This window comes from Zootoca vivipara, chromosome 5, assembly GCF_963506605.1.
Source record: "Zootoca vivipara chromosome 5, rZooViv1.1, whole genome shotgun sequence".
NCBI classification, from domain to species: Eukaryota; Metazoa; Chordata; class Lepidosauria; order Squamata; family Lacertidae; genus Zootoca; species Zootoca vivipara.
The window spans coordinates 88,912,164-88,936,519 of NC_083280.1; the positions used below are offsets into that span (position 1 = coordinate 88,912,164).

Consider the following 24,356-nt stretch of genomic DNA (forward strand, 5'->3'; position numbering starts at 1 on the left):
ATGACTTTCTTTTTGACCCCGAGTGCTCGGAAAACTGTCTACAATATCTACTTATAGTTACGGATTAAGATCCTCTCCGCGCTACGCCCGGGCCCCTCGGCCGTGTTCCCGCAAACGTCGGGGGTGAAGCGCGCACGTGTGAACCCAGCTCTTGGCTGGAACCTCCGCAATCCCCCGTGGGCTTCCCCTTCCCCGGGTCCTCTGGCGGAGCCCCGCCAAGGCGGGGCCCACCTCCCGCTCCATCTCCTCGGTCCTGTGCGCGCCTGTGCGCCGCGGTTTCCTGCGCGCCCGCCTTGCCGTCCGAGGGAGCTCCGCGCTGCGCGTCCCGGAACAGGAAAGGTCCGCGCGGGCGGCTCGCCTTCTCCCGGCCTGGGCGCGCAGCAGCCCTCCTTCCCTGCTGGCCCGCTCCGTCCGTCCCTCCTTCCCCTCCCCGCCAAGGCGGGCGCGCAGGAAACCGGGGCCGCGCGGCAGACAGCCTCTTCCTGGGGCTTTAGGTAACGTCTCGCCAAGCGCTGCGGGCAGCAGCAGCCCAGCCTTCGCGGCCCTCCGCCGATCGCCCCACCCAAGCAGCCGCCCGCCCGCCCGCCGGGGCTTTTGAGCCGGGCGCGCACGTCGGAGGAGCTGCGGCTCGGCGGGCGAGGCGAAGATGGCGCGCCCGGGGAGCGGAGGGGCTCTCCTCCTCGGCGCCGCTGCCCTGCTGCTGGCCGCGGGCAGTCTGGCGTCGGGAGCCCGCGAGGAGAAGGACCTAGGAGGAGGGCACGGAGGCGTCGGGCCAGGAGAGCGGCCCTCGTCGTGCCACGGCGCCTTCGATCTCTACTTCGTCCTGGACAAGTAAGTGCCTGCCGTCGGGACTCTCCGGGGCGCACGTCCAAAAAGTTAGAAGCCTCCTCCCCAAAGTGCCCTGCTGGGCGCTTACTCCCGAGTAGTCCGTCCCCCAGGGGGGGCTGGCTCTCGAGTAAGCCGTCGTGGGCTTGCAGCCTCCCGGTGTAGGTTTCGTCCGGAGAGTCGCTCGCGGGGAAGTGTGCAAGCTTCGGGGTTGCACCGAAATGCGTGACAAAAAGTGGGGGGGGGGGTGTCCGTCGGGCTACGCAGACGGCAGCCTAACAGGGGCAGGGGCAATCTGGAGTACTGTACTCTTTTCCTGCCAGCTGAAGTTACGCCAGGATCGTTGTCTTGCAAAACCTCTTTGTTTGTACCTTGTGTACGGTAGTTGCAACCCGAGGGCAAAACCAGCCCTCCCCTCCTCTCCCCTATACATCAGCTGCACAGAGGCCCTACACAGAGAGGGTTGAAAAGTGCTATTGATGAAAGCATAGCTGTCGTGGTTCTTCCTGCCTCATTGCTGATGTTGTTGTACAGAGGCGTTCATATTCTGCCAGACTGGATTGAATGGCCAAACTTTCCTTTTTGCCAGTTTTCTGGTCGTTGTGAGGAAGAACCATTGCAAACAGAAATCCAAGCACAAAGTAGGTTCGGCAGAAAGAGCATTTTTTTTAAAATGATCCCAAGGAAATGGGTTCATTTCCAGCAATTCTCCTAGAGGCCAACTTTTGGCCAGATGTGAAGACTTCTATGTGCACTGTCAGTCAGCGAATGACGGTCTGCATTGAACTGCACCTGGATCGAGTTCCGGATCTCCCCCAGAGCATATAGTTTGGCACTGAGCAACGCTGCTTTTATTGCATATTAAGATTAATATTCAGACTTGTTAAGTGAAAATACGTTAGGACAGAGCTCCAAAAATTGTTCTTTGCTTGAGCAAATATGGAGCTCAGACAAAGGATGCTTTACTTCCTAGCGTGCGCAGCATGAGCTGAAAGCATTTCTCCTTGGGAGAAATCATTTCTGAGGACACCATGAACAAATAGCTTGCATCTCTTAACTCTGCCGTGCGTTTAAGCCACTCTGTTTAGAACCACAGCTGAAAAATACAGCAGCTGACGGAACAGACCTCTAGCAATTGACAGCTTAAATTGTCTCAGTAATCACCAAATAAACCCACAAAATTAAGAGAAGTCGAAAGAGTTGCTTGTCACGCAGTTGATGAAAACGACCAAGACAGCTTTATTTCTCTTAATGCTGAGTGGCAATTTAAAATACATATATTCCATACAAACTGTCCCTGTCGTTCAAGATCCTCAGAAAATGATACAGTAATGGCAAGCCGGTGGTCAGTTTATGCTGGCCTAACATACTTAGTTGTAGTATAGAATCGTAGAATTGTAGAGTTGGGAGGGACCCTAAAGGTCTTCTAGACCAACCCCCTTTTTACCCAACGTGGGGCTCGAACCCACGACCCAGTTGTGTGCTATCTTGTACATGAAGCGTGTGACGGAGGAAGCTAGTCTGTGCTTGGCGACAAAGAAAGGTTTCCACAATTTCACTGCTCCTCACTACAGGCTAAGCACACCGGTCTATAGAGACAGATACCACAGTGCTGTGAGTCATTGTGGCACAGGCAGCAAGCAGCCAGCGGCTCTTTTTAAAACGATCTTTTTAAGTTTTCAGCAGAGAGATTTCCATGTCTACTGCTCAGCTCCCAGTCTGAATCATTGAGTAGAACTGATTTATAGACTGTCCAACTCAACAAAGAGCACAGAAGGTGTGGATTTAACAGACGCGGGGAAAGAAAAGAGGGACCCGTTACGTGGATTGTCAGTCAAAGCAAGAATCCTGTTGAAATCAGCGAGGTTTACTTCTGCGTAAACATATTTAGGATTGCAGTAAAAAAAAACCTACTGCAGCTCTTTACCTTTCTCTTTCCAAATGGGGATAATAAAACGTAGGGAAGCTTTTAATGTTTAATAAATTATTGTATTTTAATGTTCTATTGGAAGCCGCCCAGAGTGGCTGGGGAAACCCAGCCAGTTGGGCGGGGTATAAAAAATAAATTATACCAGCACCTTTCTAATAAGACTGTTATGTTCACCATTGAAGGCATTCAATAATTCATTTCTGCGTTTCCTTTCTTTTTAATAATGCTTAGCATTCACGTATAATTTATTGTCTCAGCATGCCCTTACCAAGTTGGTGAAGTAAGCCATTCTGTCACTAAGTTGGGGTGAAACCGTCGTACTGTCTCTAGGGACCCTATTTGCTGCCCCCCCACCTCCTATTACAGTTTAATTTGTTTCATAGGGAAGAATCCAGCGCAGTGCGAATGTTACATCAGAGTGGAGATTTCTGCTTGTACAATGGACCATTCTCCCCTCTCCTCCCTGTCTCCAGCATGCCCCACGAATCTGTTCTAGGGGTTTCTGTGACTCTCTGGAGCAGATTTGCAGGGGGCAGGTCCACCCCCTGCAATGCAGGAATCTTTTGCTCAATGTGGGGCTCAAACCCACGACCCTGAGATTAAAAGTTTCATGCTCTACCTCCTGCCTTCATCTTTATCTTTATCATTCCACCCTAAGCCACATGGGTGGGGTATAAATCATAAAATTATTATTATTACTATTACTATTGTTGTTGTTGTTTAGTCGTTTAGTCATGTCCGACTCTTCGTGACCCTATGGACCAGAGCACGCCAAGCACCCCTGTCTTCCGCTGCCTCCCGCAGTTTGGTCAAACTAATGTTCGTAGCTTCGAGAACACTGCCCAACCATCTCGTCCTCTGTCGTCCCCTTCTCCTTGTGCCCTCCATCTTTCCCAACATCAGGGTCTTTCCCAGGGATTCTTCTCTTCTCATGAGGTGGCCAAAGTATTGGAGCCTCAGCTTCACGATCTGTCCTTCCAGTGAGCGCTCAGGGCTGATTTCCTTCAGAATGGAGAGGTTTGATCTTCTTGCAGTCCATGGGACTCTCAAGAGTCTCCTCCAGCACCATAATTCAAAAGCATCAATTCTTCGGTGATCAGCCTTCTTTATGATCCAGCTCTCACTTCCATACATCACGACTGGGAAAACCATAGCTTTAACTATACAGACCTTTGTCGGCAAGGTGATGTCTCTGCTTTTTAGTCGGACACGACTAAACAACAACAACAATTATTATTATTATTATTATTATTAGTTGCACCAGAGTGCATCCTTGCAACTGATGCAATTTTATTTTATGGATCTGTGTTCATTTGTTGTATATTTGTGCCCTTGGATGTATTCTCTCCTTCCCACCAGTTTGTTAAGCTTGTGTGAATGCTTAGCCATCCACAGATGAAACCACAATACCTTAATGTTATTGTGGTGTGTCACTGACTGTTTTGTGTCTAGCCAGTTTCAATGTTAATTGGCATCAGACTTTCAGGGCTTTCAACGGTAGCGGGGTGTTTTTTCTGCTTAAATCTTGTGGCTATGTTTTATGCAGAAAGATGGGGTAGAAATGATCAAAAGTGAATAAGGGGCGTTTCCTTATGAGAAAGCAAAAACTGAGTTCTGTGTTTCACCAGGAAAAGACAGAATGGAAAAAAAAATACTGTTATTCAAAAAGAGATAGCAAACCAAACCGTAAATAGCCCAATATTGCCTCGTGTTTGGGTGTGTGTGTGTGTGTGTGTGTGTGTGTGTGATTTCAGTCAGTCTCGGTGAATTAAAAAGAGTCAAACAACCCTTACCTGCATTGGGTGATCAAAGAGAGAAGAAATAACACATGTTTCAACAGGAAGCTGTTGAAAGGAAAAAGGGATCATGCCTAGATGGAATGTGACAGCTCTCCTGTTTACGCTTACTTCAGAGTAACCTCAGTTGCTTCTGACAAATTATACGCAGGAGCCAGACTAGCAGCAAGGCATGATGCCACTGCGTAATGGGTAGTTTGTCTCACCGAAGCACTTTGGGCGGCCAGTCCAACACCTGATTTGGAATTGCATGCCTGTTCTTGCAGCTTTCTTGGCAGGGTGTGGCGGTGACGATTATCACACAAGCTTTTCATTTTCTAACAATGAAAAACTATTGCCAGGGGATAGTAATTATGGTAAATATAGATCGTTCCGGAGCAAAAAAATCCATCTCGCATGTTTTGCATTTGACGAGGGGCGTGGCAGAGAGGGATATGTATATAAACGCAAAGGTGAAAACATGCATCCCGTTTGCATAAGAGAAACGGTTCTGATAACCTTTATATGCAAATGTAACTTGTTCTTATTAAAGCACAGTAATTATCGCTGTGGGTTAAACCACTGAGCCTAGGGCTTGCTGATCAGAAGGTCGGCAGTTCGAATCCCTGTGATGGGGTGAGCTCCCGTTGCTCGGTCCCAGCTCCTGCCAACCTAGCAGTTCGAAAGTACGTCAAAGTGCAAGTAGATAAATAGGAACCGCTACAGCGGGAAGGTAAACGGCGTTTCCATGTGCTGCTCTGGTTTGCCAGAAGCGGCTTTGTCATGCTGGCCACATGACCTGGAAGCTATACGCCGGCTCCCTCGGCCAATAATGCGAGATGAGCGCGCAACCCCAGAGTCGGTCACGACTGGACCTAATGGTCAGGGGTCCCTTTACCTTTACCTTTAATTATCCTAAGATACATACAGTATAGCAGGTTCTGCATTCCATATGGCTCTGATGTCATGAACCAGGGACTGTACAAAAAGAGAGAGGTTTTTTTTTTTTGCACCCATGCTGTTGCAATCTCCTGTTGCAATTTTCCATTATCAGGGGAAGTGGATCATTTTGAAGCAGCATGGCTCTAAATTTTTTCTGCCGCACTCATCCTTCATGCACCTGGCTGTGCTCATCAATTAAAGCAAACTACCATGTTTCCCCCAAAATAAGAAACTGTCTTATATTTATTTTTCCTCAAGAAGACACACTATGGCTTATTTTCAGCGGGTGTCTTCTTTTTTTAATTATGCTTCCAGCCTCGCCTCTTCCTTGACGCCCTCCAGAACTGCGCCTATCACTATTGTCTTATTTTCGGGGTGTGGCTTATATTGCACACATGCTTCGAAACCCTGCTACGGCTTATTTTATTGGTATGTCTTATTTTCGGGGAAACAGGGTAGTTCACGGCTTTGCACGTTAGTTAAAGTTGTGAAGGGCGCTTGTACGTTTTGCTTCATAACGTCTACAAAGGCTAGAGACGTAATTTCTTTAATGAAGGCTCAAAAGTCTGGGCGTTGCGCAGGCTCTGGGACCTGTGGAGGCGATGCGAGGAAGGGGCAGATCCCTGAACTGGTAGCGTGGGACATACTTTTCAGTCTGCCATATTTTGAACGGTCCCTGTGGTAAAATGAGCATCTGATTCACCTGAGATATTCTGGACAAGCAGAAACCTCCATTTGCTATATCTTAACAAGGAGGACTCCCTTCCACCTTCTCCGTCTTATGTCTTCGCTATGGGAAAAGAAAAGAAAAACCCTTGATAATTTTGCTGCTATCTCCAGGAGCAACAGTGGAGGAATTTCCAGGTGGACACTCACGTTGCATTTTACCTCCTCAATGTTGTTGTAGACCCTGAATTCTTTTCTGTCTTGGGATACCTTTCCCCCTTGACTAAGGGTCAAAAATCCAACTTCACAAAGCTTCAAAAAACTTCAAAAAGTTTTTCTATCCCCATCTTCTTTTTTTATCCTTTAAGGCAGGCATCCCCAAACTGCGGCCCTCCAGATGTTTTGGCCTACAACTCCCATGATCCCTAGCTAACAGGACCATTGGTCGGGGAAGATGGGAATTGTAGTCCAAAACATCTGGAGGGCCGAAGTTTGGGGATGCCTGCTTTAAGGCAGTGGTTTTCAACCAGTGTGCCCCTGGCACCCTGGAGTGCCTTGAATGATGGTCAGGAGTGCCGTGGGCAATCCTGGCCTCTGTCCCTCTGTCTGGGAGCTAAGTGCCTGGTGCTGCCATGCAGACCCGGCGGTGCCCGCTGCTGCCTCCCAAGGAGAGTAAGGTACTGGCCTCATATTCACCTTGGGCAAGTCTCCGTTGACCAGCTAAGGCTGGGAGCATCCTCTTCCCGGGCTCCTGTGGGGCAATGTAAGAGACCAGGGGTGAGGATCCCCCAAGGAGAGGGGAAGGGAGAGGAGAGGAGGCTGAGGAAACACTCCCCAAGGGAGGGTGCTTGAAAAGGGGTGAGGGGCTGTCAGCTCTGCAGGCAAAGGGTGGCATAACTGGGCTCCTGAGCCCCACAGGGGTGCCGCTGAAAGAAGGGAGATGGTCTAGGGAGCTGTGGACCCAAAGCGGTTGAAAAGATCTGCTTTAAGGTATTACACTAATTATTTGGTTCAGGTAGCAGTAACCGAAAACAAACGTGCAGAGGAAGGTTGTTGGTTTTTTTTAATAATAATAATAATAATAATAATAATAATAATAATAATAATAATATTTATACCCTGCCCATCTGGCTGGGTTTCCCCAGCCGCACATAAAAAATTGTAGAACATCAGACATAAAAAATTTCCCGATATAGGGCTGCCTTCAGATGTCTTCTAAAACTCAGGTGGTTGTTTATTTCCTTGACATCTGATGGGAGGGCGTTCCACAGGGCTGGTGCCACCTCCGAGAAGGCCCTCTGCCTGGTTCCCTGTAATCTCACTTCTCGCAGTGAGGGAACCGCCAGAAGGCCCTCGGCGCTGGACCTCAGTGTCCGGGCTTGATGATGGGGGTGGAGACGCTCCTTCAGGTGTACTGCGCTGAGGCCGTTTAGGGCTTTAATGGTCAGCACCAACACTTTGAATTGTGCTCGAAAACGTACTGGGAGCCAATGTAGGTCTTTCAGGACCGGTGTTATATGGTCTCGGCGGCCACTTCCGGTCACCAGTATAGCTGGCGCATTCTGGATTAGTTGTAGTTTCCGGGTCACCTTCAAAGGTAGCCCCACATAGAGCGCATTGCCATAGCTGCCAAGTCTCCCGTTTTTCGCGGGAAACCCCCGGATTTTAATCCGTTTCCCGCTGTTATCCCGAATAGAAAAAATTCCTGGAAATCCCCCAGATTTCCTACCTGCCAGGGTGCTCCATTTCGGGTGCCGCTCTGCCCATGCCTGGGCACCGGAAATTGGGCAGAGCGGCATCGGAAGTCGCTTCTACGCATGTCCAGACATGCATAGAATTGACGTCCGGTGCCGCGCCACTGCTGATCCCGCATTTTTCAGCGGGAGACTTGGCAGCTACGTGCATTGCAGTGGTCCAAGCGAGAGATAACTAGAGCATGCACCACTCTGGCAAGACAGTGAACAAGCAGGGAGGGTCTCAGCCTGTGGACCAGATAGATAGAGCTGGTAGACAGCTGCCCTGGACACAGTATTGACCTGTGCCTCCATGGACAACTGTGAGTCCAAAATGACTCCAGGCTGCACACCTGGTCCTCCAGAGGCACAGTTACCCCATTCAGGACCTGGGAGTCCTCCACACCCACCCGGGCCCCCAAAATAGCACTTCTGTCTTGCCAGGATTCAACCTCAATCCGTTAGCTGCCATCCATCCTCCTTTTACTCGGTTTCTACCAAAAGCTATAAGAGAGATGAGTAAAAGTTGGCCATTGCTGATCTGATTATAATTCACTTTCAGGTCTGGAAGCGTCAAACACCACTGGATAGAAATTTATTCCTTTGTTGAAAGTCTGGCTGAGAAGTTCATAAGGTGAGTAAAAACACCGGGAGATTTGAGTGCAGTTGATTTCAGTATTTCTAAGCTCCCTCCTTATTCATATTCACTTATTCGCTGTGCTTTGTCCTGCCTTTGCCTCACAGTCCGATGCTTCGTATGTCTTTCATTGTCTTTTCCTCGCGAGGGACCACAATTATGAAGTTGACTGAAGACAGGCAAGTGTCTATATTTTTAATTAAATAAAGAAGGGGAGGGAAGGCGAGCAGAGGTGTTGCTGTGAATTGGTTGGTAATTTCCTGGGATGGAGAGAGCATTGGTTCTTACTGGTTTGTGCAGTTTTTGCCCAGTTACAACTGGGGAAATAGGGGGGGGGGACTCGGTCCGTATGCACTGAAACGTATTTTGTCATTTGGCGATACTTTTCCCAGTTCTGCTTGTTGTGCAGCTTTGTTCACAATCACAGAATGCTGGGAACTTGAGAGAGGCAGGCAATTATGGCAATGCCTGAGAAAATCATCATCATCATCATCATCTATATATATAAAAATGGTGAAGGTGCATGTGTGTTATTCCCCACTTTTCTCCCACAAGCACTTACCCGATCGTCCTGAAATTTGGCCACAACCTCAGAGTCACATGTGAGCAGGTAATCCTGCACCTACAGTGACCAGCTGACACCTAACACAGGTATAAACCTGGATTGGCAGGGCCAGCTAGTAATTTCATAATTATCTGTATTTCTAATAGTATAACCAAATCAGTAATTTTTAATATAACCGTAAAAACTAATCTGAAAATTTGTTATTCCAAAAATGTAACCTTCATCTGGTTGTAAATATTAAGATGATACAAGCAAGAATGAGTCTTTCTGTAAAAAAAAAATACAATGGTTTAAATCAAGTCTTTCTGACTAGTGATTTAAATCAAGTCTTACTGATGAGTGATTTAAATCGATTTGATTTAAATCAAATCCACCCTGGTTGGTTGATGGTTGTGGCTTGACAGGGGGCTTGTCGCTGTCTAATGTACAGCTTCCATTTTGTTGGGTCGTGTTGAGTTTATGCATAATTTTCAATTAAATAGAGAGATCTATGAATATGTTAATTCAGAGACGTATTCCAGTTCAATAGGCTATGTAGCAGTGAACAGGACCATATGACTCTATTTTTATTTACATGCGTGCAAGTCCCCGTGTTGTAAGCCAAAAATGGCTTATCTTCTGAGTTACGCCAATAAAACTCAGAGACAAGAGGAGTCCATTATTGTTTATTGCAAAGCAATAGGTTACAGTCGAATCTTTTCGCAAAACTGCAACCCCGCCCAAAGGTCCAGGCAGGGGTATTTATAACACTTCAAACAAAGGATTTCAATTTTAATCGATCATGTACATCATTACCTCGTTTCATGTTTAATACGCATGTGCAATAAGCATTGCTAACTAAACTTTGATTCTCACCGTGATCTGTTACATGGTGAAATTAGTATGCATGTTGGGAACTTGTGTTACGTGTAGCTATTTGCACGGTGTACCAACTTATGTTCTAGCTTATGAGCTGTATTCTTGCGATTGACGTATTAGCTGTCCTTCTGTCCCAGTGGGGGACGGCATCTTGCCAAATCATCAGTTTCATCATAATAATAATAATAAATTTTTATTTATACCCCGCCCTCCCCAGTCAAAACCGGGCTCAGGGCGGCTCACACCAATAAAATTACAAGAAAACATAAAAAGCAATTAATTAAAATACAGTATTAAAATTTAAAATGCAGCCTCATTTTAAGTAGTCCATAAATCCAAGCCATGAGGGAGGAAAACACGGGTCAGACTAAGTCCAACCCAAAGGCCAGGCGGAACAGCTCTGTCTTGCAGGCCCTGCGTAAAGATGACAAATCCCGCAGGGCCCTGGTCTCCTGTGAAAGAGCGTTCCACCAAGTTGGGGCCAATACTGAAAAGGCCCTGGCCCTAGTCGAGGCCAATCTAGCCACTTTATGGCTCGGGATCTCCAGAATATTGTTGTTTGTGGACCTTAAGGTCCTCCGCGGGGCATACCAGGAGAGGCGGTCCCGTAGGTACGAGGGTCCCATAAAGCAACAGGTTACCATAACTTCTATATTAGAAGCATATTCTAGGATTTATAGGGGTTCACATTATCACATTCATTATGGCCCTTTGGGGCATGCAATTCCGAGCGAACTTACCTGATGTACACTGCACACTTTCCAGTCACTTTTCAGCCATTTGCTATCTTATTGCAACATTTCGTAGTGGCGAAGCGGAAACGTTGAAAAGCTCTGCCTTTTTTTCCCAAGGGACGTCATCCAGCGAGGCCTTGCCGTTCTTCAGAGACAAGTGCCTGGAGGAGACACATTTATGCATGAAGGCTTTAAAAGGGTAAACGAAGCAGTTCCTCTGTGCTGTGATTTACACATACCAAGTGCTTCCAATCCATTTCGGGACCCAATTCAAAATGCTGAGGGTTTTTTTTGTTTTGTTTTTTAACCTTTAAAGCCCCAAAAGGCTTGAGGTTGAGCTATTTGAAGGATCACCTTCAAATGTGATGCGGTGTAACTGCCTGGGTGTTGAGACCTTAATAAAAGGCCATTTTTAGGTTCCCCAGCCTAATGAGATGACGTGGGTGGCGAGCAGGGCCTTTGTAGGGGTGGCACCCAGTACATGGAACTCTTGTCAGGTGAATAATCTTTTTCTTCTCCCAGGCACTTGCTGACTTTATGTTGGTTTTAAGTTGTCCTCCGGTTGCATTGTTTGTGTTGGTTTTAGATATATTGGTTATTTGTAAATGGTTTTAGTGGGTTTTTTAAAAATCATTTAATTGTTGATATGCACTTTTAGTGGTATGCAAAAGACCCAAATACTACTACTACTTCTTCTTCTTCTTCTTCTTCTTCTTCTTCTTCTTCTTCTTCTTCTTCTTCTTCTTCTTCTTCTTCTTCTTCTATTATTTATACCCCACCCATCTGGCTAGGTTTCCCCAACCACTCTGGGCAGCTTCCAGCAAAATATTAAAATACAATAATTCATCAAATATTAAAAGCTTCCCTAAACAGGGCTGCCTTCAGATGTCTTCTAAAATTCAGATACTTGTTTCTTTCTTTGACATCTGGTGGGAGGGCGTTCCACAGGGCGGGTGCCACTACCAAGAAGGCCCTCAGTTATGTGAGTGGTAATAAATAAATTTGTGTCCTCTGTTGCAGGCAAATGAACAGATCTATGAAAATTATGGAGGTAGGAGATGTTTCTGTCACTTCCTATTATAAGCATCCCAGGGAGGGAGGGAGGAGACCCAATAGGAGTTGCCGTTAGATCAGACCAGGCCTACCATCAACAACAACAACAACAATATTTATACCCCGCCCATTTGGCTGGGTTTCCCCAGCCACTTTGGGCGGCTTCCAACAAAATGTTAAAATGCAATAATTCATCAAATATTAAAAGCTTCCCTAATTGATCTGTTTTGATTTGTGTTTGTACAATCGCTGTCCAGAATGTTTTCTTGAAGTCGTTAACTGTCTTAGGTCATTGCTGTTCTTATATGATAATCTGAAGGTATCATTTCACAGCCTGCAAAAAAGTTAGAGCTACTGACTTGTTGCCATTTTTTCTTATTGCATCCCAATGGGTTTTTTTTAAACATTTGTGCCATGCAAGCTTCCGTTTGATCTTTTTAACATCAAAACTTAAATGGCTTTTGCTTTCCATTTAGTCACATTTTCTAGGAACTAGAATATTTCATATGAAAGAAAGGGAAGACCTGGATGCCCAATAATAATTCCCTCTCTTGGCTGCGGTTCTCCCAAGAAGCAAGATGAATGCGCCCAATCTTTCTCTCCCTTCCCAAGGTCACCTTGAAGATCTTGTGTCTCTGCGACATGAGCAAGGAAAGAATAGTTGACATTAAGGATACCTGTCAACAGTGATCAGTGTCTTTAATTTCAAGCTAGACTGAGAGAGACATTTGAAAATACGATGAATTGTATTAAGAATGCACCCAGTAATAAAACAATATTTTAAATGACTGCTTAGCAGCGCTTTCGGATTGATGTATGTAACAGATTTCACGAAAGCGGTTTTCTTGAGATTCTTCATTGAGCTACCTACCTGTTGCTAATAGCTCAGTTGGTAGAATTCCCAGGCGCTTCAGTGAGAGTGGCTACTGTATGTTTGAGCCTTGCTGCTGTGCATGTCATTCTGCCCCAATCCTGTTTCTGGGCAGGTTGGGGGCAACAACTGCAGTGTGATGGGAGCCACCTGATCTACATGGGGACATGACTAAATTGCTAGCTTTTCCTCTTAAGCTGAATGCTTGTTTTCTTTTTTAATTGAAGAATCTAATATATATTTTATTCTGCCATATTGCAGGACTCCAGACAGCTAGTGTGATCATAGCTCTCACAGACGGGGAGTTGCAAGAGGCACAGTTTTATTATGCAGAGAAAGAAGTAAGTTGAGCCCGAATTTCGTCAGGCTATGTGGAAATATGCAAGGGTGCACACGTGCCCCTTGGAAGTTAGATAATAAGTTTTTTTAATACTAGCTCTCATTTTAGGCTGACAGAGCGAGAAGCCTCGGAGCCATTGTCTACTGCGTTGGTGTGAAAGACTTTAATGAAACTCAGGTAATTTTCAAAAAAAAAATAATATATTGTTCTTCTACAAATGGAATTTGATTCTTCCATTGCATTAAAGGGCAATGGACGGTTCCTGTAAGGCACTCCCGTACCTGCAAAGACAAATGCTTTGTCTGAATAAGTAACACACACCTTTGTCTTTGTTCCCCTTTAAGGTCAAGCACCCTAATCCCCCCCCCCACCATCTTTACTAGCATTAGCATATGAACATACACAGTGTCCTTCTCCAAATGTTTCTGCCATACACATTTTCCTCTGTGCACTTTGGCCTCTTTGAACAGCTGCCATTCCTTCTTGCAATTTCATTGTCCAGTTCTACCCCATTCACATCCAGACAACCAGAGACATGTTCACCCTCATTTCTTAGAGGTGATTCCTCCTGAACCGGGCACAACTCGGTTCCTCAAGTATCCATGTAAAAGCCGTTCTGCCACCTTTTAAGTGCCAGCCGTCTGGTTGAGCTGTGGTTTAAATGAAGCCTGTTCCAACGCACAGGCCTAGCTTCTCCAAAATGGCTCCTGGTCCACAATTAATCGAAAACCATCCTCCCAGCACCATGGTCTCATCCACGTGATGGAGAATGGCCAGCTGGTTCTGTGTACCTCAGATGAAGCTACATTGAAGGGAAGTAAGGGAATGGGCGGTGCTGTGGTCTAAACCACAGAGCCTAGGGCTTGCTGATCAAGAGGTCGGCGGTTCGAATCCCCGCAACGGGGTGAGCTCCCGTTGCTCTGTCCCAGCTCCTGCCAACCTAGCAGTTCGAAAGCACGCCAGTGCGAGTAGATAAATAGGTGCCGTATTTTTCGCTCCATAAGACACACTTTTTTCCTCCTAAAAAGTAAGAGGGAATGTCTGTGCGTCTTACGGAGTGAATGCATGGTCCCTGGAGCCGAATTGCCCACGGGCAAAAAGCAGATCTTTTTTTGTTTTTTTAAGAAAGATCTAAAGGCTTACAAGAGGGAAGGAGGGTGTTTAAAGGAACCCGCTCAGCGGGAGGGAGATAAGAGACTCTAACTCCCACCCCACCCCACCCCCTTGCCCAGGCCTCCATTGTTGTGTTTCCCCAGCGACATGTGACTGGCTGATTAGATTATCTGTCTGGAAACTGTAGAAATTGCTCCCTTTCCTTTCCTAAAGAAGCTGCAGAACTGTGAGTTGAACCCTATAAAAACAGGATTTTCCCCCTTTGCAAGGTAAGCTCAACAACTTTGAGCTGATCCTCAAAAATGGAGCTTTCCCCCTTTGCAAAAAAGCTGCACAACTGTGAGCTGATCCACCCAAAAATGGGACTTTCCCCCTTTGCAAAAGAAGCTGCACAACTGGGAGCTGATCCCCCAAACCCCCAGGGCTTTCCCCCTTTCCTCCTCTAAAAATTAGGTGCGTCTTTTGGTCAGGTGCGTCTTATGGAGCGAAAAATACGGTAAAAGGCATCATGGTGTCCCATTGCGCCAGAAGCAGTTTAGTCCTGCTGGCCACATGACCCGGAAAGCTGTCTGTGGACAAATGCTGGCTCCCTCGGCCTGAAGTGAGATGAGCGCCGCAACCCCACAGTCGCCTTTGACTGGACTTAACCATCCAGGGGTCCTTTACCTTTACCTTTACCTTTACATTGAAGGTACTGCCTTTCATTTCTAGGAACCAGAATTTGGCTTCCAAGGCCCCAGAATTTCATTTCCCCACATCATTGGTGCCAACATGACCACTGACTGTTTCCCAATGCTATTTACCAGGTTATACAGACAATGCCTGATGCGGGCAGCCTTCGGGCAGGCAAATCATCATGCTGTCTGTGTGTATGTGACAAACACAACTACCTATGCCCCAATGGCAAAATCACCCACTACCTTGACCCCTCCTCATGGAGGAGACATCTTCTTTGCTTGCATGGTCATCTCATATAATGGCAGTATTTTTTTACAAAAAATAATGTCCAGACTTTTGTGCGGTTAAAAAACAAACAAACACACCCCTTGGTTTCACCACAATTTTTAGCAGTGAACTCATGGTGAGCCTTGGGCATCCTACTCACAAGTGGCGTAGCATTGCTTGCCAGTGCCCAGGGCATGTGTGTGTACATGCTTCCATGCTGCCAGAGCAAATTGGGGCCGCACTGAGCTGCCTGCCCACCCGCATAAGGGGGAGTTCGGCTGGCTGCCCTTGGTGGGCAGAGAGGAGCACTGGGCTGTTGGGGTCACCTGGATCACACCGCCTCAAAAATCATGTGCCCCCCTGGCACCCCTCTTTTAAAGAAGCCTATTACTGGGCTTGATGGATTGTGGTTCATCACGCTGCTTTATTTTCTCTTGTTTTATTACTATGCTTTGTGCTTTACGTACCTCTTATTTTAATGTATGCTGCTTTGAGGGTCTCCTTTGGCCAAGAAGCGGAGTATTAATGTAAGTAAGAACTCAATAATAAATACTACCCCTGCGTCCTTTCCGAAATGTTGGTGTATGGCAATAGTGAAGCTGTGTGGTTGCGAGGCAGGTAGTTCCCAGTTCAAATCTTGCATCAGCTCATTGATTGGCCTTTAGGTAGGTCATTATTTTCTTAATCTTGGTTTACCCCCACCCCTGCAATATTGGAAAATAGAATTGGCCTAAATGGGAGGCAGGTGGTGCTGTGGGTTAAACCACAGAGCCTAGGGCTTGCCGATCAGGAGGTCAGCGGTTTGAATCCCCGTGACGGGGTGAGCTCCCGTTGCTCGGTCCCAGCTCCTGCCAACCTAGCAGTTCGAAAGCGCGTCAAAGTGCAAGTAAATAAATAGGTACCGCTACAGCGGGAAGGTAAACAGCGTTTCCGTGTGCTGCTCTGGTTCGCTACATGCTGGCCACATGACCTGGAAGCTGTACGCTGGCTCCCTCGGCCAATAATGCGAGATGAGCGCTGCGACCCCAGAGTTGGTCACGACTGGACCTAATGGTCAGGGGTCCCTTTACCTTTAAATGGGAATGCTGTTAGGTAGATTACTGATATATGTGAAATGCTACAAACCATAGCTGCCAAGTTTTCCCTTTTCTCGTGAGGAAGCCTATTCAGCATAAGGGAATTTCCCTTAAAAAAAGGGAGAACTTGGCAGCTATGTACAAACTTTCAAATGAATAATAATAGTAGTAATAATAATAATAAATTTTTATTTGTATCCTGCCCTCCCTGGCTGAGGCCGGGCTCAGAGCGGTTAACATCATAAAAACAACACAATATGCATAAAAACAGACATCAATTAATTAAAATACATCTTAAAATTAATTCAGGCAAGTTAAAATCTGGGCAGGTGGCAATTATCAGGTTGGAAGTGAGAATCTCTATAAATGCGAAGCCTTTTATGACAAAGAAATCTGCATGTATTTTAATAAGTGGCCTTAACTTCTTCCAATCAGCCTCTCCTCTGGGCACGTAATTCTACCATGTCTCCGGGTGGATATGACTGGATAATTTAAGTCTCTCCTTGGTCACACATACTTCAGAACTTCCCAACGGGAAAGGGGCATAAGCAGAAAGCAGGCTCTGTTTTTAATTTACTAGATATTATTTTCTCCACCACACATTTATGAGTGTCTTGTCTTTGCAGCTATCGACTATTGCAGATAGCATTGATCACGTTTTCCCTGTGACTGGGGGGTTTTATGCTCTCAGAGGCACCATTGATTCAGTAAGTAGGCTATTCAAGAAGTCCAATAAATGCATCCTTTTCTCAATTTGTCAATCAGTGTCAGGCTACCCTTGGCTGAAAACACCATTCTTTCAATCCCACAGATTCTGAAGAAATCATGCATTGAGATCCTGGCCGCTGAGCCATCAAGCATCTGTGCAGGAGGTGAGTAATGCTACCTCGTCCGTTATGGTGGTTTGAATTGCTGGGCTCTTTTAAATAAAGCCCTGGCTTTGATTTTCCACACAATATCATAGAACCGTAGAGTTGGAAGGGACCTCAAGCATCATCTAGTCCAGGGATGTCCAACAGGTCAATTGCGATCTACTGGTAGATCCCCGCTAGTTTTTGGTAGAGCGTGGTCAATCTCTGGCTCCCTTTCCTTAGCGTAGCTAAAACTGACTCTTGCCCTACCCCCTCACCCCTACATTGTTGTTTTATCTCTGGAAGGGAAGACGGAGCTTTCTCTGTGCTGCTGTTTTCATCCAAAAACGGGTTTTTTTTTTAATTCTGAAAGTAGATCGCAGTCTCTTGAGAGTTGGCCACCCCTGTCCAAGCCCCAGAAATGCAAGAATATCCTTGCTTAACCAACTAGTTTCTTCCAAGTGATTTATTGAACATGGTGCACCCACATTTTAGGAATATGCTTTCTTCTTCTTCTCTGTTTGTTTGGCAAACCGTAGCCTACAATGTGCTGTTGTTCCCTGCTGAACGAAGGACTTGATGATCAAATTCCATAAGATGCAAATGGCACCTACCCTCGTGAAGGAATAACCGTACACTGCAGGTCACAATGTGCATTCCAGATCACAATGTGCGAGATCAGAAGAGAGGTCAGGTGTGTCCTGGAATGGGTTCTTCAGAAGACAATGGTTCCAGTTGACTTGAGAAAGCGGGGCAAATCATTTCATTTCGTTTCACTTTTACGTAATTTGTATACCGTACCGCCTTTCTATATTGCTGTATGCAAGGTGGCTTACAGCAACAAAATACACAACAAAGAACACACACCTTTATAATACACAACAAAGAACACACGCCTTTAATAGTAATAATAATAATAATAATAATAATAATAATAATAAAACATATCTCTGAAATGGAATGACTTGCATCAAATAAAGTAATATTAAGTAATCTATTAGAATATAATAGTACACCGTAAAATTAACTATCAAAACATCGGCAAATAATAAATGACTGTTAGAAGACATCTGAAGGCAGCCCTGTTTAGGGAAGTTTTTAATGTTTGATGTTTTATTGTGCTTTTAATATTCTGTTGGAGCCACCGAGAGTGGTTGGGAAAACCCAGCCAGATGGGGTATAAATATATTATTATTATTATTATTATTATTATTATTATTATTATTACATTTATTATAAATAATGACTAAACTATGATCAGTAAAAATGACTGCATAAAATACCACAACACACACAAAACCATGTAAAAGGGTCAAATTGAGAAACAAAGACACACAACTTAGAAAACTATGTTGTTGTTGTTTGTTGTTGTTGTTTAGTCGTTTAGTCGTGTCCGACTCTTCGTGACCCCATGGACCATAGCACGCCAGGCACTCCTGTCTTCCACTGCCTCCCGTAGTTTGGTCAAACTCATGTTCGTAGCTTCGAGAACACTGTCCAACCATCTTGTCCTCTGTCGTCCCCTTCTCCTAGTGCCCTCAATCTTTCCCAACATCAGGGTCTTTTCCAAGGATTCTTCTCTTCTCATGAGGTGGCCAAAGTATTGGAGCCTCAGCTTCACGATCTGTCCTTCCAGGGAGCACTCAGGGCTGATTTCCTTAAGAATGGATAGGTTTGATCTTCTAGCAGTCCATGGGACTCTCAAGAGTCTCCTCCAGCACCATAATTCAAAAGCATCAATTCTTCGGCGATCAGCCTTCTTTATGGTCCAGCTCTCACTTCCATACATCACTACTGGGAAAACCATAGCTTTAACTATACGGACCTTTGTCGGCAAGGTGATGTCTCTGCTTTTTAAGATGCTGTCTAGGTTTGTCATTGCTTTTCTCCCAAGAAGCAGGCGTCTTTTAATTTCGTGACTGCTGTCACCATCTGCAGTGATCAAGGAGCCCAAGAAAGTAAAATCTCTCACTGCCTCCATTTCTTCCCCTTCTATTTGCCAGGAGGTGATGGGACCAGTGGCCATGATCTTGGTTTTTTTGATGTTGAGCTTCAGACCATATTTTGCGCTCTCCTCTTTCACCCTCATTAAAAGGTTCTTTAATTCCTCCTCACTTTCTGCCATCAAGGTTGTGTCATCTGCATATCTGAGGTTGTTGATATTTCTTCCGGCAATCTTAATTCCTGCTTGGGATTCATCTAGTCCAGCCTTTCGCATGATGAATTCTGCATATAAGTTAAATAAGCAGGGAGACAATATACAACCTTGTCGTACTCCTTTCCCAATTTTGAACCAATCCGTTGTTCCATATCCAGTTCTAACTGTAGCTTCTTGTCCCACATAGAGATTTCTCAGGAGACAGATGAGGTGATCAGGCACTCCCATTTCTTTAAGAACTTTCCATAGTTTGCTGTGGTCGACACAGTCAAAGGCTTTTGCATAGTCAATGAAGCAGAAGTAGACGTTTTTCTGGAACTCTCTAGCTTTCTCCATAATCCAGCGCATGTTTGCTATTTGGTCTCTGGTTCCTCTGCCCTTTCGAAATCCAGCTTGCACTTCTGGGAGTTCTCGGTCCACATACTGCCTAAGCCTGCCTTGTAGAATTTTAAGCATAACCTTGCTAGCGTGTGAAATGAGGGCAATTGTGCGGTAGTTGGAGCATTCTTTGGCACTGCCCTTCTTTGGAATTGGGATGTAGACTGATCTTCTCCAATCCTCTGGCCATTGCTGAGTTTTCCAAACTTGCTGGCATATTGGGTGTAGCACCTTAACAGCATCATCTTTTAAAATTTTAAATAGTTCAGCTGGAATATCATCACTTCCACTGGCCTTGTTATTAGCAGTGCTTTCTAAGGCCCATTTGACTTCACTCTCCAAGATGTCTGGCTCAAGGTCAGCAACCACACTACCTGTTGTTGTTTATTTTTGTTTTAAAAAATCCAAGTACAGTACATATCCATATATAGAGTTTCAATATTAAAAACTGCATCTTCTTCCAAACTTTAACTTATATATCAATCCGTATTGTCCGTGGTAATTATTACACTACAAGTGACCTGCTAGTGTTTCCATCTGCTTACAGTGGTCTCCTACGTAACTTACATAATTTTTCCCATTCTTTTATAAAGTCTTTGTCCTCTTGGTTCCTGAGTTTTCCAGTCAGCTTTGCCATTTCAGCATTGGTTTGCCGTGTTGTTGTTGTTGTTTTTTAAAAATCACATGATATTGGTAAGAATGAATAAAGCCAGATTTCCACTTAATCGAACGAGCCAGGTGGTTCATCTGTTTTAACATCTGCTCTTATAAGCTCTGCTCCAGCAACCCGGTAAACCAAAATGCCCCAAAGAGTAAGGACACGCTTTCCAGAACCCCTCACTTGGGTATTATAGGTTGTGTAGCAAATCGTAGGTGAGGACTTCTCAAACTGGGCCATGAGAAATTAAATAAGGAAAAGGCGCCCGTGATCACAAACGGCCCACTTGCAGAGCAGGCTGCCCTTTGCACCTCTGCAGTCAACTCTCGTGTGCCTCGCTTCAACCCATGTGCAGGGGCAGAGGAAGGGGGTTCGGTGGGGGCGGTCTGCCCTGGGTGTCACCACTGGGGGGGGTGACAAAATGCCAGGCGGCACTCACTCCTGGGAGTGATGCGGCGGCTTGGGCGCACACAGGCTCCGCGCTGCCCAAACAGTCCACCCGTTGCCTCCCCCTCCCAGCTGTAGGGTGGCTGAGTGGGAGGAGGCAGGCAGACTCCGGAGGCCCTGCGGTGCGGCTCACCCCACCCCTCGGCCTAAGCAGCTTCCTTCGCCGCTGCCTGCGTGCATGCTAACATTTGCGCGATTGCTGGAAGGTACAAAAAATAGGTACGGAAATACTTCCTGCCCACGTCACAAACTTCTCTTGATGGATTTCCCTTCCACCTGCCCTGTGCATGTACATGAGTTATAAAAGGAGGGGACACAATTATTCCTATAGGTACGTAGATGTTCGTGTGGGAATGGCATATGCACACACCACCCACCCACACCCCACAAACACAGAACGGTGTGGAAACAAGGCAGAAGTAAGGAAATCTTCCCACTGCCTTATCCACCTCTGCCCCTGTACTTACGAATATGAACGGAACAATTGAAGGGAGGCTGTTTTTTCTGTTCCACTGTTCACATCACTGAATTGTGATTTTATTCTGGAGGAGGGGGAACGAATATTGGCTCTCGCAACTATAAATCACTTACAGAATCATAGAATTGTAGAGTCAGAAGGGACCCGGGGGTCATCTAGCGCATAGGTAGGCAAACTAAAGCCTGGGGCCGGATCCGGCCCAATCACCTTCTAAATCTGGCCCACGGACGGTCCAGGAATCAGCGTGTTTTTACATGAGTAGAATGTGTCCTTTTATTTAAAATGCATCTCTGGGTTATTTGTGGGGCCTGCCTGGTGTTTTTACATGAGTAGAATGTGTGCTTTTATTTTAAATGCATCTCTGGGTTATTTGTTGGGCATAGGAATTCGTTCTTTTCTCCCCCCCCCAAAAAAAATATAGTCTGGCCCCCCACAAGGTCTGAGGGACAGTGGGCCGGCCCCCCTGCTGAAAAAGTTTGCTGGCCCCTGATCTAGCCCAACTTCCTGCAATGCTGGAATCTCAACTAAAGCACCCCTTTCGTTTAAGAACGGGTCTCTCCGTGTTGGTATTCATATTTTTTCCACATATATTTCCACCTGCCTCTGTCGAATCATGGATACCCCCCAAGGCTGGGTTTTAGCGATCGAGAAAACTGAATGCTGACTGAGCTGCAGTAGATGGATTAGTCTGTCTGGATTCTGACAGTTCTCTGAGGCTTAATGTTTTGTGACCCTACCAATCTGTAGCCCCCCGACTTGTAGTCCACTCTGCAAATTTGGATCTTCCTTGATTAGAAGTGACCGAGACGCGCAGCTTGCAAAGAGGCCCATCAGTCTGGAGTCCGAATTTCCCAGAAGCTTCGTTGCTTTGATTATACTCACAAGTGCCCTGGCTTGATTGAAAGGTTGCGCTGGATGCGGCACCCAACTGGCCGCGTCAATTCCCAGGTGTGGATGCAAGCCGTCAGCTCCTCATCAGAGTCACGGAAGCAAAACCGACAGCACCTCCAGTGCGCACCAGTTTCAACCCACCATCTCGCTGCCAGCGCTGCCTCTTTGGTTCTGCACTGACCTTTTCCCCTTCGTTGTCTTGTCAAAATCAGCAATTTGGAATCTGACAGTAACGAGGGAAGAAAAGGACGTGTGCCGAGTCAGGGCCCCAATTTAAATAGAATTAGCCCTTTCAGCTGGCGTGGGTTCCCCGGAACTGAGTCGCGCTGTATGGCATTAAGAATGGGGCAAGAGGCTGCTGCAGATCCAACCGTTTACACTGCTCATTTTGCCAGCGATGAAAAGGAATAGCTTTCCCTTTTTTTTGTTTCTATACCTGTTAATGGGAGTGGAAAATGCACAGTGCTCGTTTTCACAAACACCACTAACATTACAGGCGCGCTCGGGGGGGGGGAGATGCAGTCATTAAAACGTAATATTTTTGTAGTGTCAAAAAAGCACTTTTACAGGAGATAACAGTAATAGTTAGGGAATGGAGCTGTGCCTCAAAAGCATAATTCTCCAGCCTTCAAATAGGTCAGAACTGAGCTCTTTCCCCAAGAATATTTTACTATAATGTGAATAGTGATTTCATAGCTCCTCTGCGTCAACTTCTTGATTTCCTTTATCAGTTGAGGTTCTCCATAAAATAGTGTTCCCATTTCACATTTGGTGCACTGACAACCATTCCCCATGAAGCCCTACTGTATGTTTTTGGGCCAGGCCAGTTTTCCTCTCACTATAACGTTTTCTCTTTACAGAATCCTACCAAGTGGTGGTCAAAGGCAACGGCTTTTATTACGCAAGGAACATTGACCAAGTGCTCTGCAGTTTCAAGATCAATAATACCATTACTCTTAGTAAGTTGGCAGGTTGTGGCATGGTGATGTTAAGCCTTCCGCCCCAGAAAAGTGCTTTCACTAGTGTTGTGGTGTGAAATGGAAACAGGGGAAGAATTTTCATCCTCGTGGCTATTTTTGCATCAGTCCCATGGCACTTGGGCTTGTCTTGCTGGTATATGCAGATGTTCGGCCGACGCATTTTTCATCATTGGAATGGAAGTTATGAATCTGATCATCCAGAACACAAAAGCACAGGCAGGGTTGCAAAGTTTCAGGAAGACGAGGAAACCTACACTTGTTAAATTTCTGCATGTCCTGCAGCTGAGATAATGTCAGTCTGTATTCTCAGTCAAGGAGTGCAGGGAGATAGCCACACTAAAAGGGCCTTTGTATTATTTTCCTAGATAAGGATTTCATGAACTTCATCCGAAAAAAGCAAGTTTGAACCTCCCTAACGTATACTTAGCAATAAAGGGCAACAATTCAACCACCATTGGTTAGGGAATCAAATCACTCCAAAACAGGACAGACAAGTATTATATATACGGTATACCTGTATATCAATTTGTTCTACTCTGAATGAAATGACCTGCAACTCACTGGCTGAAATGCTAAAAAAGAAGAAAGGAAGCCTAGAACGATTAGCTGCTGTAACAATTTTTTTTAAAAAATGAAACAGGTGCTCTTCATAAACTTGCCAAATAAAGTTTTTATGGCTGCTTTGTACTAGCATACAGAACAGGTGATTTTTCGTTTGTTCCCTTCAGATGAAAAGCCAACAATTGTTCAAGACACATACTTACTTTGCCCTGCTCCAGTGATAGCAGATGTCGGACAGTAAGTACATTTTGTTTCTACCTGTTCCTCACACCACCTCTTAGTTGTCGTGTTTTCTCCCCCCCCCCAAAATAAAACGCCTTAAATGTGAGAACTGCCAACTGAAATTTATCAGTACTAGCTGGCCAGGGCACACGTTGCTGTGCCTGACTCAGGGTCCTTGTTTCCCAGGAAAGGGGGAGGATGTGTCCCCCCCCCGGACTATGTGTGTGTGTGTCCCCGTTGTTGTGTCTCATCCCTGTGATTACTCCCATCCTGTAGCGACCCATGAGGTATCCGGTCCCCCCTTTCCCCACCCCGGGTCATCCCTGTGACTCCACCCACCCTGGGTCAGCCCATGACCTATTCGGGCCCCTCCTCCCCCCACCCTCCACCCAGGGCTCCACTCGGGATAGTCTGTAAAGTAGAGCCGAGGCCTAGTCTGTAGGCTGTAAAGTAGAGCCAAGGAATAGTGTGTAAAGTTGAACCAAGGCCTAGTCTTAGGCTGTAAAGTAGAGCCAAGGCCTAGTCTGTAAAGTAGAGCCAAGGCCTAGTCTGTAGGCTGTAAAGTAGAGCCGAGGCCTAGTCTGTAGGCTGTAAAGTAGAGCCGAGGCCTAGTCTGTAGGCTGTAAAGTAGAGCCAAGGCCTAGTCTGTAGGATGTAAAGTAGAGCCAA

General features: G+C 45.9%; 1 protein-coding gene across 2 annotated transcripts in view; it reads left to right on the plus strand.

Annotated features, from left to right (window-relative positions):
• The first annotated feature begins 422 nt into the window (after positions 1-422).
• Positions 423-24,356, plus strand: part of ANTXRL (ANTXR like) — a 51,991-nt gene continuing 28,057 nt past the window's right edge. The window contains exons 1-11 of one of the 2 annotated variants that reach the window (XM_035138230.2): positions 424-831; positions 8,434-8,505; positions 8,616-8,687; positions 10,783-10,864; positions 11,686-11,716; positions 12,851-12,930; positions 13,038-13,106; positions 16,690-16,770; positions 16,875-16,935; positions 22,785-22,883; positions 23,633-23,702. In XM_035138230.2, the coding sequence (XP_034994121.2) occupies positions 647-831; positions 8,434-8,505; positions 8,616-8,687; positions 10,783-10,864; positions 11,686-11,716; positions 12,851-12,930; positions 13,038-13,106; positions 16,690-16,770; positions 16,875-16,935; positions 22,785-22,883; positions 23,633-23,702 (902 nt within the window). In that variant the 5' untranslated portion in view covers positions 424-646. Of the gene's footprint in view, positions 832-8,433; positions 8,506-8,615; positions 8,688-10,782; positions 10,865-11,685; positions 11,717-12,850; positions 12,931-13,037; positions 13,107-16,689; positions 16,771-16,874; positions 16,936-22,784; positions 22,884-23,632; positions 23,703-24,356 lie in introns of both variants that reach the window. The other variant, XM_060275125.1, reaches the window with a different exon arrangement.